Source organism: Mastigoproctus giganteus, chromosome 7, assembly GCF_048544385.1.
Source record: "Mastigoproctus giganteus isolate SK-2022 chromosome 7, ASM4854438v1, whole genome shotgun sequence".
Taxonomy (NCBI): Eukaryota; Metazoa; Arthropoda; class Arachnida; order Uropygi; family Thelyphonidae; genus Mastigoproctus; species Mastigoproctus giganteus.
Genome location: NC_143581.1, coordinates 13,899,772 through 13,914,350, shown reverse-complemented (window position 1 = coordinate 13,914,350; position 14,579 = coordinate 13,899,772). Strand labels below are relative to the sequence as shown.

The window sequence follows — 14,579 nt, the reverse complement described above, 5'->3', positions numbered from 1 at the left end:
GCATGGTACTAAGTACTATAGGTTCTAATACCTCTCATGTTTGGGGTTCACATAAAAAAAAAAAAAAAAAAACTCTGAAGGTGGTACAAAAAAAAAAAAAATCACATTTTTGATATACATTTGAGTGATCACTGAATTATGACCACCCCTATGAAAACTGAATGCTACCTGTTGACTGTGTGAAGTACGAGAGTACGCAGCTAGTCGACCTACGTAGCATAGATAAGGTGTCAGTGTTTCAGTATGTAGTAAACTTTCGAGCGTGATGGGTAAAAGGAAGGATTTATCGGACTTTGATAAAGGACAGATTGTGGGAGCTTGATGAGCCAGTGCTTCGATTTCCCAAACGGCTGAATTGGTGGGGTGTTCGAGAGCCGCCATAGTTAAAGTGTACCAGGACTGCCGTCAAAATGGTCAAACAATGACCCGAAGGCAAAACTGCCAAGATCAGCGAAAGGTTGATGTTAGAGGTGATGCCAGGTCCGACGACTCGTACAGCCAAACAGGTGCAGCACTGTTGAAGAGTTGACTATCCAATACAATATGGGCCAACCCGGAACAATATCTGGCATGACCATGAGTCGCACACTCGCATGTATGGGCTATACCAGCGGATGACCCCTACGGCATCCTCTTCTAACCAAGGTTCATCAGTGTAAAAGACTCGCCTGGTTCAAAGAGCATGGAAGTTGGACGTTAGAAGATTGGAAGAAGGTGTGCTGGTCAGATGAGTCACATTATTTACTTCACACTGTGGATGGTCGTGTATGGATTTGGCATCAACAACATGAGGCTTTTCATCCATCATGCATGGTATCAAAAGTGCAGGCTGGTGGAGGCAGTTGTATGGTGTGGGGCATGTTTCATTGGCAGGAACTTGGCACATGTGGAACAATGTATCACTGGTCTCCGCTATCGTTAACTGCTTGCTGACTGTGTACACCCCGCATGTTACACTTTTTCCTGAATGGCGATGGTGTCTTCCAAGATGACAATGCATCGAGCACTTGATGTGCAGGAATGGTTTGAGGAACACAGTTCTGACTTCCAGCATATCGACTGGCCTCCAAATTCCCCCAATATCAATCCCATAGAGCACTTGTGAGACACTATGGAAAGGCATATCATGTGTCTGGATACACCAATCACCTCCATACCTGCATTGCTAGCCGCATTACACACAAGCTTGGTTGGCTATACCTCCCGAACGCTTCCGACATCTTGTTGAATCAATGCCACATCAGATAGCTGCTGTACTCAGGGCAAAAGAAGGACCTATGAAGTATTAGTTAGGTGGTCATAATTCAGTGATCATTCAGTGTATATGCCTACTGAATGTCATATGCTTTACCAAGAGCATGATAATAAAAAAAATAATAAAAATTCTTATTCTAAATTATGGTGATCTAAAATTAAAATTTTAGATCACCATAATTAAACAAGAAAATTAAACCCTCTAAGACTAATTCAACTGCAATCAGTACTCCATAAGAAAAATGCAATGAGATACTGTCATGTTTATATACATACCAAAATAGGGCAAAAGAAAAGGTTTTCTTCTACCCCCTTTTGTTTAATGGAACTGTAATCTAATGTTCATTGTTCTTATCTTTTCTTTGTAAACAGAAGAGTAACATTGTTAGTATTAATAAAGGTAGACTAAAAGATACAAAGAAGCTAGACTTTTGCTGTCTAGCTTCTTTACTCCTTCACTAGACTGTCAAACCTCAACTACCTATACTCAAAGGCATTTCTCCACCTAAAAAGCATCATTCAAGTGTTAACCGATCTGTTTTACAATTTCGCTGCTAGCTTTTCCGATGACGGTTTCGACCCAGAATTGAGTCAATCTGGACTAGAAACGGCAGAATCATTTTTGGGTTTTCTCCTCACTATGACTGAATTAATCAGCCTCCAGTGAAGGTTGCTTGACAAAAACATCTGTTTTTTTCTTCTTTCAAATTGGATAAAAAAGTTCTAAATGGAGGGTGGTTTTGGATTTTATTATTTATCCCCCTTAGATTAATCCCCCGACCCAAGGGGATTAAAATCCAAAGCTGTATATTTGCGTTTTGGGAAGCAGTGAATGTGTTAATTTTTATGTAGTGCCATTAATGACGGAACCAAAAAGTTACAAAATGTCACTTATGTATACAGGCACTAAGGGCTTACATAATACTCAACTCACAGAAATTCGACTTTACGTAAATTTTTTCTGGCTTTACGTAATTCGACTTTATGTAAGTTTTTTTCTGGCCAGTGCAAACTTAAAAAAATCGCGGAAACATATTTTGCATTCCATAGGAATAAATGGACGCATTGCGAAAATATCGTAATGTGAACCCAATAACACATGTTTTTTTTTTTTTTTTGGTAATTCGTTCCAAGGCCTCGGAAGTTGAAATTTTCGCTATATAGCTAAGCTCTTTATCTCTCTAAAAGGTCATTTTTATAATGGAAATTGCACTACACTTTCATCGTTATCATATGTTCCGTTATAAGAATCAATTTTGAACGCTTTGTGATATTTTTCTAAAATACATTTCTGGAGGTCACTACGATAAAACAATTTGCACTTTCTGGTTTATTGCGCTTTTCTGTTAGTGCAATCTATTATAAACGGGTAGTAAACTCTATCTTACTGCATTTGCGATAATAGTGATAACTGAAATTCTGTGGGTTTTTACGTTAGGGTATTATGGTGAAATGAGTTCCTCTTCACTGAAATCTTCAATCATATAAAAAACATAAATAAATTTTCAGAATCTTCTCTTCATTCCTATTTATTTATTACAATGGTGAAGGGAAAGGGACCAACAGAAAAGTGAAAGTGGTGGCAGTGCTAGGAAACGAAACAAAATTGATTTAGAAATGAAGATTAATTAAGAAGTACAAAGCAGGACAAAGTTTGTCATCTATTTCATGGAATTAGGTCTCACTGCTTTAATAGTGAATACTATTTTAAGGGACAGTACGCTTATAAAAGAACATGTTAAAGGATCAACCGTGATCACAAAACAGTGTTCAGGTACTATATCGAAGATGGAAAAGCTATTAATAATATGGATGGAAAATCAGATTCAGAAGCAAGTGCCCCTGAGTCCATGGCAAGCAATGGGTGGTTTAATAGGGTCAAGCATCATGCTGGTTTCCAAAACATTAAAGTATGCGATGAAGTCGCCAGTGCCGATTCTGCAGCTGCAGAGAAATTTTGTGATGTGTTCGAAAAAAAACCCTTCTAAATCTCCACAGCCCTCAACTTCCACAGTGGCATGCTTATCAGCTGGAGAGTTAATTCTGACAAGAATGCTCGAAAGGTAAAACTTGCTGACGGTTATGCCTGTCTCCTCTCTTTTTTTGTAATTTTACCTGCACAGGAGATAAAAAAATTGAATTAATAATTCTATTTACATGTTTGTCAATTCCTTTTTTACTTCAATCAAATTCAGTGAGCATAGTTGCGAGTGCTGCATAAGCATTTAGGGAAATTTCGAGTTACATAAAATGACTTACAGAGAGTTCTGCGGAATACAACCCTTACGTAAGCCGGGGAGTGGCTGTATTTTTAATTAAAGTTTTCTAAACGTCCTTCCAAAGTGGTACAGTGCATTTACTTTACATACTGTTCATTCCAGCATCTTTATGATATCTTTTGACTTTCTCATATTGAATGGTTCAAATTTTTGGGCACTACTTGATAAAGAAAATGCCAGATCAATATCAAATTTTTGGTATCAGTTTTGTAAGTAGCTGGGTAGGTTTCACGATAAATTCTGATTTCACAGTACTCCCCAAAATCTATACAGTTTCAGATGTTCAAGAACCACTTGAGAAGGAAAAGCCATATTGACACCAAATTTTAATCATGTTTTTGTTTATTTCTATAGAGATTTTAGGCCTATTTTAAATCCTATAGCTCCCATACAGTTCTCTCCTCACAGAAATCTATATATACAAATGAAAAGTATGTTTCAGGCATTACTCAAGAAGTTGGATTGGCACCAAATTTAAAATTCTAATTCACTTCTATTTTAAAATGGTTATAAAACATTAATATGAGGAAGTATTACATCTGTTAGGAAAATTCAACAGTCTCATTCAGAATGTAAACTTACCCTTGTTACATTATTTACTATGGAAAAATGATTTTCAGATGAGTTGTTATTTGGTTTTTAGGAGCATTAGCAACTAAGGCCATATTGCTCCGGGATATGCGGTGGTCATTCCTTGACCTTTCCGCATACTCCGTATTTGGTGGTGACGGGCTCGAACCCCGGTCTAATCAAGAAGCATGTGCTACGCACTGCTGCTCCTTCCCACCTGGCTACGGAGGCGCCCCCTTTCAGATGAGTGTTTTCACTTTGTGACAATTCCAGAAATGCCAGTATTAAGTAATAGTGACAATGTCAACAAATTATAATAAAAATATAATTAAAACTACCTTGGTAGCAGAAATGATGTGTGCGCATTACCCATGCATAAATAAACTCCTTCATACTCTTTAAACATTTAACCAAGAAATATCTTTTAAATTATAATCTCTCTATACATTAAAAAAGTTTTCCTAATGGTGATATTTATTCGAGCCAATGGGAGAAGAGGGATGCGGGTGACGTGGTACAAGTGGGCAGGGCAATTACGTCACTACAAATGCGCAGGTAAATAATTACATAGATAATTTCTTGATTAGATTTCGACCAGTGCATTATAATGTTAGTAATTAGTATAATTATGAGAGGGGTGTAGAAGATTTAACTTACTCCATCATACCTCTACATTTTACACAGGACAAAATGGGAAATAAATGGCAACGTAAAAATGTGTAAAGTGGTCACTCGGTTGAATAGCGTCTCACTGCAAGATGTCGAGAGGTTTCATTTGAAATTATTGTTATGTGTTTAGGGTGTTTCAAAGATATGAGAACTGTGAACAGAGTGGTGTATGAGACTTTTCAAGAAACTGCTTGAATGGCAGGTGTAAGCAAATTGGTTGATTATGTGAAAGAAACTGTTTCCGAAGGAGCTTCAGTAATGATGCCAAGCAGGTTAAGACATTTTTTTGTATATATGATATTGGCTAGGGGTTGGCGAGCGAAGCGAGCAGGGTGGAGCCCCCTAGTGATATATATTAAAATAAGAGCTGATATTTTCTGCCAATAATTGGACGCCCTTTATATAGCTTTTTTTTTTATCACCTGTCATAAAATAACTTGGCAAAAGAGTCTCAATATAAATTTTTTAATGATATTATGTAGGAATTGGTAACTTAATTAAGAATTAATGCAATACATGTTATGTTGAATATACATAAAATCTTTAATTTTTTAAAAATTTTATGTACACCCAACATAGTGCATGTGTATTAATTCCTAATCTAGTTAGCAGAAGTCATAAATGACATAAAATGTGTACTATAATGTCTGAAGATTCACACCTAGTGTAACACAAATTTCATGCCACAAACATTTACAGGCATGTTCTTATGCAATTTTTTAATTTCTAAAAACTTTACCGCAAGTTGGATCCTTCGCTGCAACTCTCTTTCTTTTTCAGCTGCTTCTGCCTCATCTTTTCTAACTCTTGCAATATTCTGTTTAGTTCTCACATGCCACCTATAGCAAAGCATACAAAACTCAATTTTATAACTGTGTAACAGAAAATACTAAAATTTTATAGAGAATTTCTTCCATCATTACTGACATACAAATTTGAATGAGAATGAACCGTGTGATAGGAATAAAGGAAATGTATTCCAAACTAGCACCATGAGACTCACTCACTGTTATTCACAAATGAAAAGGTTAATAAAAAAATTATAATAAATAATTTAACATTAAAACACAAGAAATTGATGATGTACAAAACCAACTAACAGTGGTGGTGTTGAGAGGAGAGCCATTTCCTAAGCCTAGACATTATATAGGCAGCAGAGAATTGGTTGTTATTTAAGTTATTAAAAGGGGAGGGAAGGAAAGCCCATGCTAATTCTTAACATCTCTATCAATCACTATGTTATTCAATAAAAAATGTTAGATTTTCTAAGAACTCTGAATTTATTCAGGTTTATCCTTTACCCTAACCTTTGATAAAAATTGAAAATCTAATAAAATTCAAGCATTTTTAACTGATAAAGCAGTGAGTTACTGCCCTATGTGCAATCTGAAAGGAAGGCAGGTTACAATTGCAAGATCAAGTGCTGAACTTAATTTTTAAAAATAAGATGCATGGCTAAGTACACTTCTAATACTGTTCTGTCTTATGTACAGCTACAATGACATTAATAGCTATGCATTAATAAACAATGCAAAGAAGTGAACTTATTCTGCAACAGAAAAAAACCTTCAAAAATAAATTTGATTTAATGATATTCGATCAATATAATGATATGATCAATTTAATTCAATTTAATTCGATCGATTTAATGATATATCACTAAAAAAATAGCTATCTGTTTCAAACTTGAATTTCATCAGATTATCTCAACTATCTTGGGAGGCAACTCATTCCAGTGATCCACCAACGTGCTACCCAAAGGCAAAAATTCAGGCAGCATGTTGATCTAATTGATCTAGGCACCTGCGAGGTGATCTGATTGAGGTGTATAAAGCGTTTAATGGTTTGAGCATGCTCAATGCTGATGGGATTCTTCCTCTTGCTCAGAATAATCGCCTGAGAGGGCATAAATTCAAATTGAGGAAAGATGTGCAGAAGAGTGCCTTTAGCCAGCGGATAGTTGGTTGGTGGAACAGACTTCCATCCTTTGTTGTGGAAGTTGATAGCCTAAATAAATTTAAGGCTGAGCTGGACAGGTATTTAGAATGAATGGAGGGGTGAAATGGGAGTGTTTTATTTTTTTTTTGGCTAATGCTGCATAAGCTTGCTTTCTTGCATCATATGCCTCTATTAATGCTAATTTGCAACTGCTTTCCCAAAATTTTATATTCATGCCTCCTTATTTTAGTTTTACTTGCCAACACAAATCCTCTGTGAGAGCTTATTGCTTGTTTTTGTTTTAGGAGCATCAGCGGCTTAGATCATATTGCATTGCTGTGTATAATGTCTGTAAAAGTGTGTTTATGGGCTGATTTGCATTTGTACAGGCTGAAAAACCCAAAATAACTCGTGGGCTGGGGGGGGGGTACCCTCTCCAACTGCCTGGCTAACTGCAGTCCTACTGAATAAACCATTAGATATTCTCTTATTGATGGGATCCAAACCCAGACCTCTCCAAACAAGTGACAAAATCACTATGTCACAGAGGATGACCATTCATTTGGTAGAGTCTGGATTCAATTGTTAATAAATGGAGGAATTGCCAAAGTTCTCTTGAATAGGTTTGTGAATCTTAGGTGGAGGGAATGGAGAGACCTCCCACAATTTATTCCAGCATTTTAGCTCACAGAACATGTAAAATCAGTCTGTGACTCCATACATCAGTCCAAATAGTTTTACATGTCTATAGACATATAAAACTATATGGACAAAAGCAATAAGCTATAGTGCCATTAAAATAAAATAATAACTGAATAATAGTTCTGTTAGTATGAATAAACCTTACTCATCTACTTTGCTTATTCCTTTAAAAGTCAAACATCTTGATCAGTTCACCCACTAAGGCATCTAGTTTTGGACTTTTTTCTTGACTATACATAAATATTACTATTAGTATTAGTACTAGCCATGTTGTGCAAGGAAGCCACAGGCTTTTTCTGCACCAGCCAAAAAAAAAAAAAAAGAAAAAGAAAAAGTAAATAAAAAAATACAAATTATGCATTTTCCACCTCATGTAGATAACCATCCAGTTGACCTTTGAATTTCTTCAAACTGTCAGCCTGAAATATCTGCAAAGGCAACTTGTTCCAGTAATCAACAACTTGTGGTTAAAAGAAAACTTTCTGAAATTCTTTATAACAGTGAAAATTTCACCTTATTCATGTTACTAATGAAATTCATTCTTATATTCACCTTATTCATGTTTCACCTTATTCATGTTACCCCTCTCAGGGCCTTATAAGGTCCCTTCTAAAGTGCCTGATTGCCAAGCTCTGTAGCCCACATAATCATAGTCTTTCCTCATATGGTCAGCCTTTTGCCAATCTCACCACGTGAGTTGTCCATCTTTAGATCCTTTCAAGAAGCTCAATGTCTCTTTTTTGATGAGGTCTCCGTACTTGGACACAGTATTCCAAATGCAGTGTTACAATTGCTTTATACATCGGAATCATGACCACCCTTTACAGGATATTGTTTTTTTTTTTTTTATGAAAATCCCAAACACGAAAGGTATCAAAACCTATAGTACTAAGTACCGTGCATGGGTTGGAGGAGAAGTATGGGGGGGGGGGAGATGCCGGAAACTTCGCTCTAGAGACTAATATATAATCAATAGGACACCATGGGCTTTCCTGGCCACCTGCTTACACTAATCAGAAAACTTTATATCTGAACCCCACCCCAAAATGTATAAGTTATGCTGGGGTTGCTGTTCCATATTAACATGATGTTTATTCAATTAATTTTATTTTTTTTAGTATATACTGTTTGTTATTTTTATACCTATTTATGTATTTATTTTTATTAATAAAAATATAAGAATGAATTTCAATATGTTTTATGTTATAGATTAATTAGCTAAAAATAAATAAGAGGTTTACCTCAATGATTTTTTGCAAAATGCTTCAGTTTACAAGAAATCATTGGGATAAACTGATTATTTTTAACTAAGAATTTTTTATTATTTTATATTTTACTTTCACTTCACTAAATTTGTACTTAGCTTCTTACATACAAACTGAAGACTATAACCATATACCAAGTTGCCTTTATTAGGTAAGCATATCTAATTTTCAGATTACATATTGCATCTAAATGTTTCCCCTGCAGCAGAAAATCACTCCCCCCACTCACTATCATGCCACCAGTCTGTACTGCTGACATCTGCCAGGATTGGTCGATGGTCTCAATGTTTTTGCCATATTCTGGCTCTTCCATCAGCGTGAAACAGGAATTGGGATTTGATTTGTCATGCTAGGCAACATTTTGCTAATACTTTACTGTCCAATGCTGGCGTTCCCAAGTCACTATAACTGCATCATCTTATTAAAAAACATGAAGATAGCAGAACCCAGTTCGGGCATTGGCTGTGACAGCCCATCCACAACAAGGTAAGGAGAGTTATGTAATCTGAAATGCCTCTTTCTACTATTTTACTAGGTTATTATTTGACTTACTGTAGCCTTTCTGTTATCACGCACAAGTACTGTCAGCCTCTCACATCAACAAGCTGTTTCTGACCACAGGATTGCAGTCAGCTGGATGTTACCTGGTTACTGCACTAACCTTGCTATATCTACAACAAACAATAAAGCTATATACAGTAGAACTTCGATTGTCCATCACCCTATTTACTGCCAGTCTCTGTTAACCGTCACTTAACCCCACTACGCCGTAAAGCATTGTGATATTGGTGCCATGTGTCATGCAGTCTTTGTATACAACTCACTGTATATGGTAGTACTTTAACCTATTTTTTCACATTTTAATAATTTTTATTTAGGAAACCCATTGAAATGACAGAAAAAAATGAGTAGTGTTGGGATTATTACAAAAAATTGAAATAATCAATTGTCAAAGAAAAGTGAAAGTGCTACAAGTATAGCATCGGTTTATGGAATAGGAAGAACAACAGTAAATGATATAAAGCGTGATGAAGACAAAATTGAAAACCTCTGACGGTAATTTTAAAAGTCATAAAACAACGAAGCTTGCTAAAATTGAACAACTGGATACTGCAATGTCTCAATGGTTTGTTCAAAAATATAGCCAAGGAATTCCATTGTCGGGATGTATAATAATCAAAAAAGCCATTGAAATTAATAAAAAACTAGGCAGAGATCCTTCATTCAAGGCTAGCATCGGATGGTTGGACAAATTTAAGTTTCGCCATGGTATTCGACAGTTGTCGATCAAGGGTGAGAAGCTAAGTATAGATAGCGCAGAAATTTCTGTTTATCGTGAAAAACTACAGAAGGAAATAGCTGATCGAAGTCTGGTTAAAGACGAAACATACAACTGCAATGAGACTGGCCTTAATTGGAAGGCACTACCTCAAAAGACACCGGACTCAATGACTGAACATACGGCACTGGGATAAAAGATCGCATCACTATAATGGTATGTGCTAATGCCAGCAGTTATCATAAACTGCCTTTGGTTGTTATAGGAAAACCAAAACGACCTAGACCATTTAAAAATATTAATTTAAATGCTTTGTCAGTTAAATGACAAAGATGGGTGAAATGAGAAGGGATTTTTCTTTTTTTGGCTGATGCTGTATAAGCCTGCTTTCTTGCATCATATGCCTTCACTAATGCTAAATATTTCTCAAAACAATTCATGGATGAGCCAAGACATATTTCATGATTGGTTTCATAAAATATTTGTACCATGTGTAAGATCACATTTGGCATCAAAAGGTTTACCACAATGTGCGATGCACCTACTCATTCCATACACGTATGTGATTTAAAAAGTGATAATGCAAAATATTATGCCACTTTCTGCCAGCAAACACTACATCTCTCATTCAACCGACGGACCAAGGTGTGATTGAGAGTATAAAACGTCGTTATCGCAAAATGTTCATTCAAAAAACTTGTTTCGGCAGGAAATAAATTAGATGTGATAGAGTTTTAGAAAAGCTACACTATAAAAGATTTTAAATTTTCAATGTTGCTGATGCCTGGAATGATGTTCCAGTTCAAACAATACAAAGACGCTGGAATAAGTTGTGGCCAGAAATATATTTAACTGATACAGAAACCATTCCAAAAGAAACTGAAATTTTGCAGTTAGGTTTGAATGTTCCTGGTTTTAAAAATATTTTGATGGAGGAAGTAAATGATTGGCTGGATATGGACAAAATGGACATCGGATACAAAATTTTAGACGATGATGAAATTGTGCAAAGAGTGATGACAATTTCGGATCATTCTGAAACTGAAGAAGAAAATGCTGCTGCTAATGGAACAACAAACATAATTAGCCACTGTGAAGATGAAACTATGTTGTCAAAGTGCATTGAGTTGTTCGAGGTACATGAAGAAGCAAATGCTACGCAAGTGTTACTTTTGTGTAAAATTCGTAACATTGCCTCCCAAAAGACTCAAAGAGGTAATGAAACAAAAGAAATTGACTGACTTTTTAGTAAAGAAATTTACTTATGTAATATTGTTTTCTTTAAAATCTTTTATGACGTAACCAGACCAATGTAAGTGAAAATACTAAAAACAGGTATGTATGTAGATACCTGTACTATGATTTTTTGATGACCCGGTAAAAAAATAAATAATAGAGTACAATTAAATTTCATATTAAAATAAACAAGATAGATGACCCGGTCTAGTGTATGTAGAATATTTTTAATGTACATATTCTAATATCCGTCATGGTCTTGGTCATGGATTACCCTGGTGGATAAGCGAAGTTCTACTGTACATTAAAACTTCCACAGTATTGCTGTTTCTAAGATACTCATACCAGAGCCAACTACCATGTTATGTTTAGTCACTTAATTTCTTTTGCCTTGCCCATTCTTGCACTGAATTTCACACATACAGTATCCCTACATACCTGCTCATCTGTTTTCTATCAATTGGTACAAACATATTACACATGATAAGGAGCACTCCATTTCGTGAACAGAGGAGGTGTATTGAATAAAGTGGCCACACAATTACCAACACCTAGTTTCATTGAGGGTTCTATCTCCCGACTTTTATTACAGAGTTTGTCTTCACTCTGACATACTGTTTTTACTGATACGAATAAAACTGCCTAGTTAGGATTGGGCAAGAGGCCTCATCATTTATGTTCACCTGTCTTCGTAACTTTACCTCATTGGTTTTCTCTGAAGAAAGCAATTTCTAACTATGCCGTAGCCGAGTGGTCAAGTTGGTTGGTTGGTTTGGTTTTATTGGCGCATTAGCAACTAAGGCTATAATGCACCAAAACCTAGTGGTAAAGTAAAAGGGTACACAAGTGCATGTGCTTTGAGGTGGCCAGGGCTCAATATGATGCTGTTTCTTGTATTCTTTCAACTTTGGAACTCCTCCCAGAATATAAACAGAAAACTTATTTTAATAATGGAAATGATTAATAAAGTATTTTATAAGAACACAATACATACCTGCATCCTTTCTGAAGCTGTTTTAGCAGAGATTAATAAGTCAGTTGCAAAGGAATTTCTTTTATCAATGAACTAACATTTCATTTTAATGATAGAGTAATATAAACTCTCTCTTAGGCCATTAAAGCATTTTGTTGACTAAATAATTTAAGCATAAGATATTCAGAAGCTAATAAGCTGAAATTATGGTGCCAGAGCAGTTAAACATATGTAGTAAAGTCAAAATTTATGGAGATTGTGAGAGAGTAGAGTTAGCTGTTGTAGAGTGTTTGACTACATACCACCTTTGAGGTGGTTCTCTTCCACTGTCCCACATTTCTTACAGCTGGAATAATAGAAATATGACTGAAGTAATATTTATTCTGAAATACAATTATTAAAAGCACTCCTGCAGGCCCTTCCCTACAACCCCAGGGGCTCACATCTGGTGGGTATGGGCTTGGCACACCCAGGGTCCTGAGCTAGATATCATCATTCTTCTTTTTCTTGGTGATTCCCTTCTACTTCTCTCTCTCTTTTGGGGTAATTAGGATTTTTTTTTTTTTTTTTTGGCTGGTGCAGCATAAGCCTCAGGCTTCCTTCTACCATATGGCTAATTAGCATTAGCATTAGTAGAGGCATTTGATGCAAGAAAGCAAGCTTATGCAGCATCAGCCAAAAAAAAAAAAAAAAAAAGTAACATAAATAAATAAAAATAACCACTTCCACTTCACCCCTCTGTTCGTTCGAAATACCTGTCCAGCTGAGCCTTAAACTTATTTAGGCTATCAACTTCCACGACAAGGGATGGAAGTCTGTTCCACCCACCAACCACCCGCTGGCTAAAGGCAAATTTCCGCACATCTATCCTACATCTGTCTTTCCTCAATTTGAATTTATGCCCTCTCAGGTGATTTTTCTGAGCTAGAGGAAGAATCCCATCAGCATTGAGCATGCTCAAACCATTCAAGGCTTTGTACACCTCTATCAGATCACCCCGCTGGTGCCTAGTTTCCAGACACTGTAATTTGCAAAACTTAAGCCTTTCTTCGTAAGAGAACCCCTTTGTCCCATTCACCAATCTAGTTGCCCTTCTCTGTACTCGTTCCAGCAGCTCTACATCCTTCCTGAAATGAGGCCTCCAGGCCTGTATACAGTACTCTAGGTGTGGCCTGACCATTGCCTTATACAAGGGAATAATCACCTCCTTATGACGTTACCAATACCCGCCACAGGGAGGCCGGCTGGGTGTTACCAATATTTGTACTCTGGCTGGTCTTGCCACTTACTTTCCTGGGATTTCAGTGGCTAAGATGATAATGATGATAATGACTTCTCCCAGTGCCGTCATCATAGTACCTTCTGCTGCCTTCTCTGCAGAAATTACTAAATTTAGAATATACATTATTCTAAATTTTAATCTGGCTGTGGTCCTGAGTAAGATTAAGCGAGGGCAAATTTGCACATTTCGAGATCGAGTTCATGCGCTTCCACAAGAAGTGGCAACATATATGTTTATTGATATGCTGTCCTAATAAACTGGCTGATGCCAACACAGTTACCATGAAGTTGTAAACTTCTCCAATAGCTCTGTGGTAGAATCAGAATACATATAAAACAGAATATATACAATCCTCAAATAACCTACAAAATCCTTTCCCTCCCACGACGGATGGACGGCCACGCCGCGCACACACAAGTGAAATCCAGATTTGAATGTAATAGTGGAAGTTTTAGGTAAGAAAACTTTTTAGGCGTAAACAATACACCAGAAATGAAAAATATAACTGGCATATCATGTCACGATAGCCTCAGTCTACAGAAACATTGTTCCATAAGAAACTACGGAAACAAAAGCAAAAATGAAAACAATCTTAGATTGAACACTACAGAGCAATGTTCGAAGTAAGCAGTACGTATTATTCTCGACATAATACTTACCGTTTCTTTGGTAAAATATTCATGCTGCTGGACAACTAATTGAAAACAATAATCAGTAACAAGGTCACTATACGATAATTAACGAAATGTGCACTCGTAACATCATTAAAAAAAGTAAACTTATTTCACTCGTTCAAGAATTACATCACAAGAATGACATTAATAATACATGTGTCCACCACAAGATGTCACTGTGTATAAAGCATTCCTTAATTCACTATTTCTCAAATTGTAGGGCAGGACCCACGGGATTTGCAGCACGATACGGCTGAATATTTAAAGATTAAATGCACAAGGAATAATATGATATGAGTTTAAATTAACTATATAATATAAGTGTAGATACACCAAAGTTTACCCATAAATTAAACTACGTACGTATTAGGTATGTTCGGTGTCTGACGACACCTGGGATTTCTCCCATCTCTGCGTATGTTCTCTGTATTGGACAAGCCAGAGATTTAAAAGTGTGT

At 36.3% G+C, this 14,579-nt stretch overlaps 1 protein-coding gene across 2 annotated transcripts in view; it reads right to left on the bottom strand.

Moving 5' to 3' along the window:
- The window catches only part of LOC150082536 (leukocyte receptor cluster member 1 homolog), a 38,568-nt gene extending 24,318 nt beyond the window's left edge, over window positions 1-14,250 (bottom strand). For both annotated transcript variants that reach the window (XM_090378674.1, XM_090378675.1), the window contains exons 1-2: window positions 14,107-14,250; window positions 5,512-5,611 (exon numbers count right to left, since the gene is read on the bottom strand). In XM_090378674.1, the coding sequence (XP_090234800.1) occupies window positions 5,512-5,611; window positions 14,107-14,129 (123 nt within the window). In that variant the 5' untranslated portion in view covers window positions 14,130-14,250. The remainder of the gene's footprint in view (window positions 1-5,511; window positions 5,612-14,106) is intronic.
- Window positions 14,251-14,579: the final 329 nt, after the last annotated feature.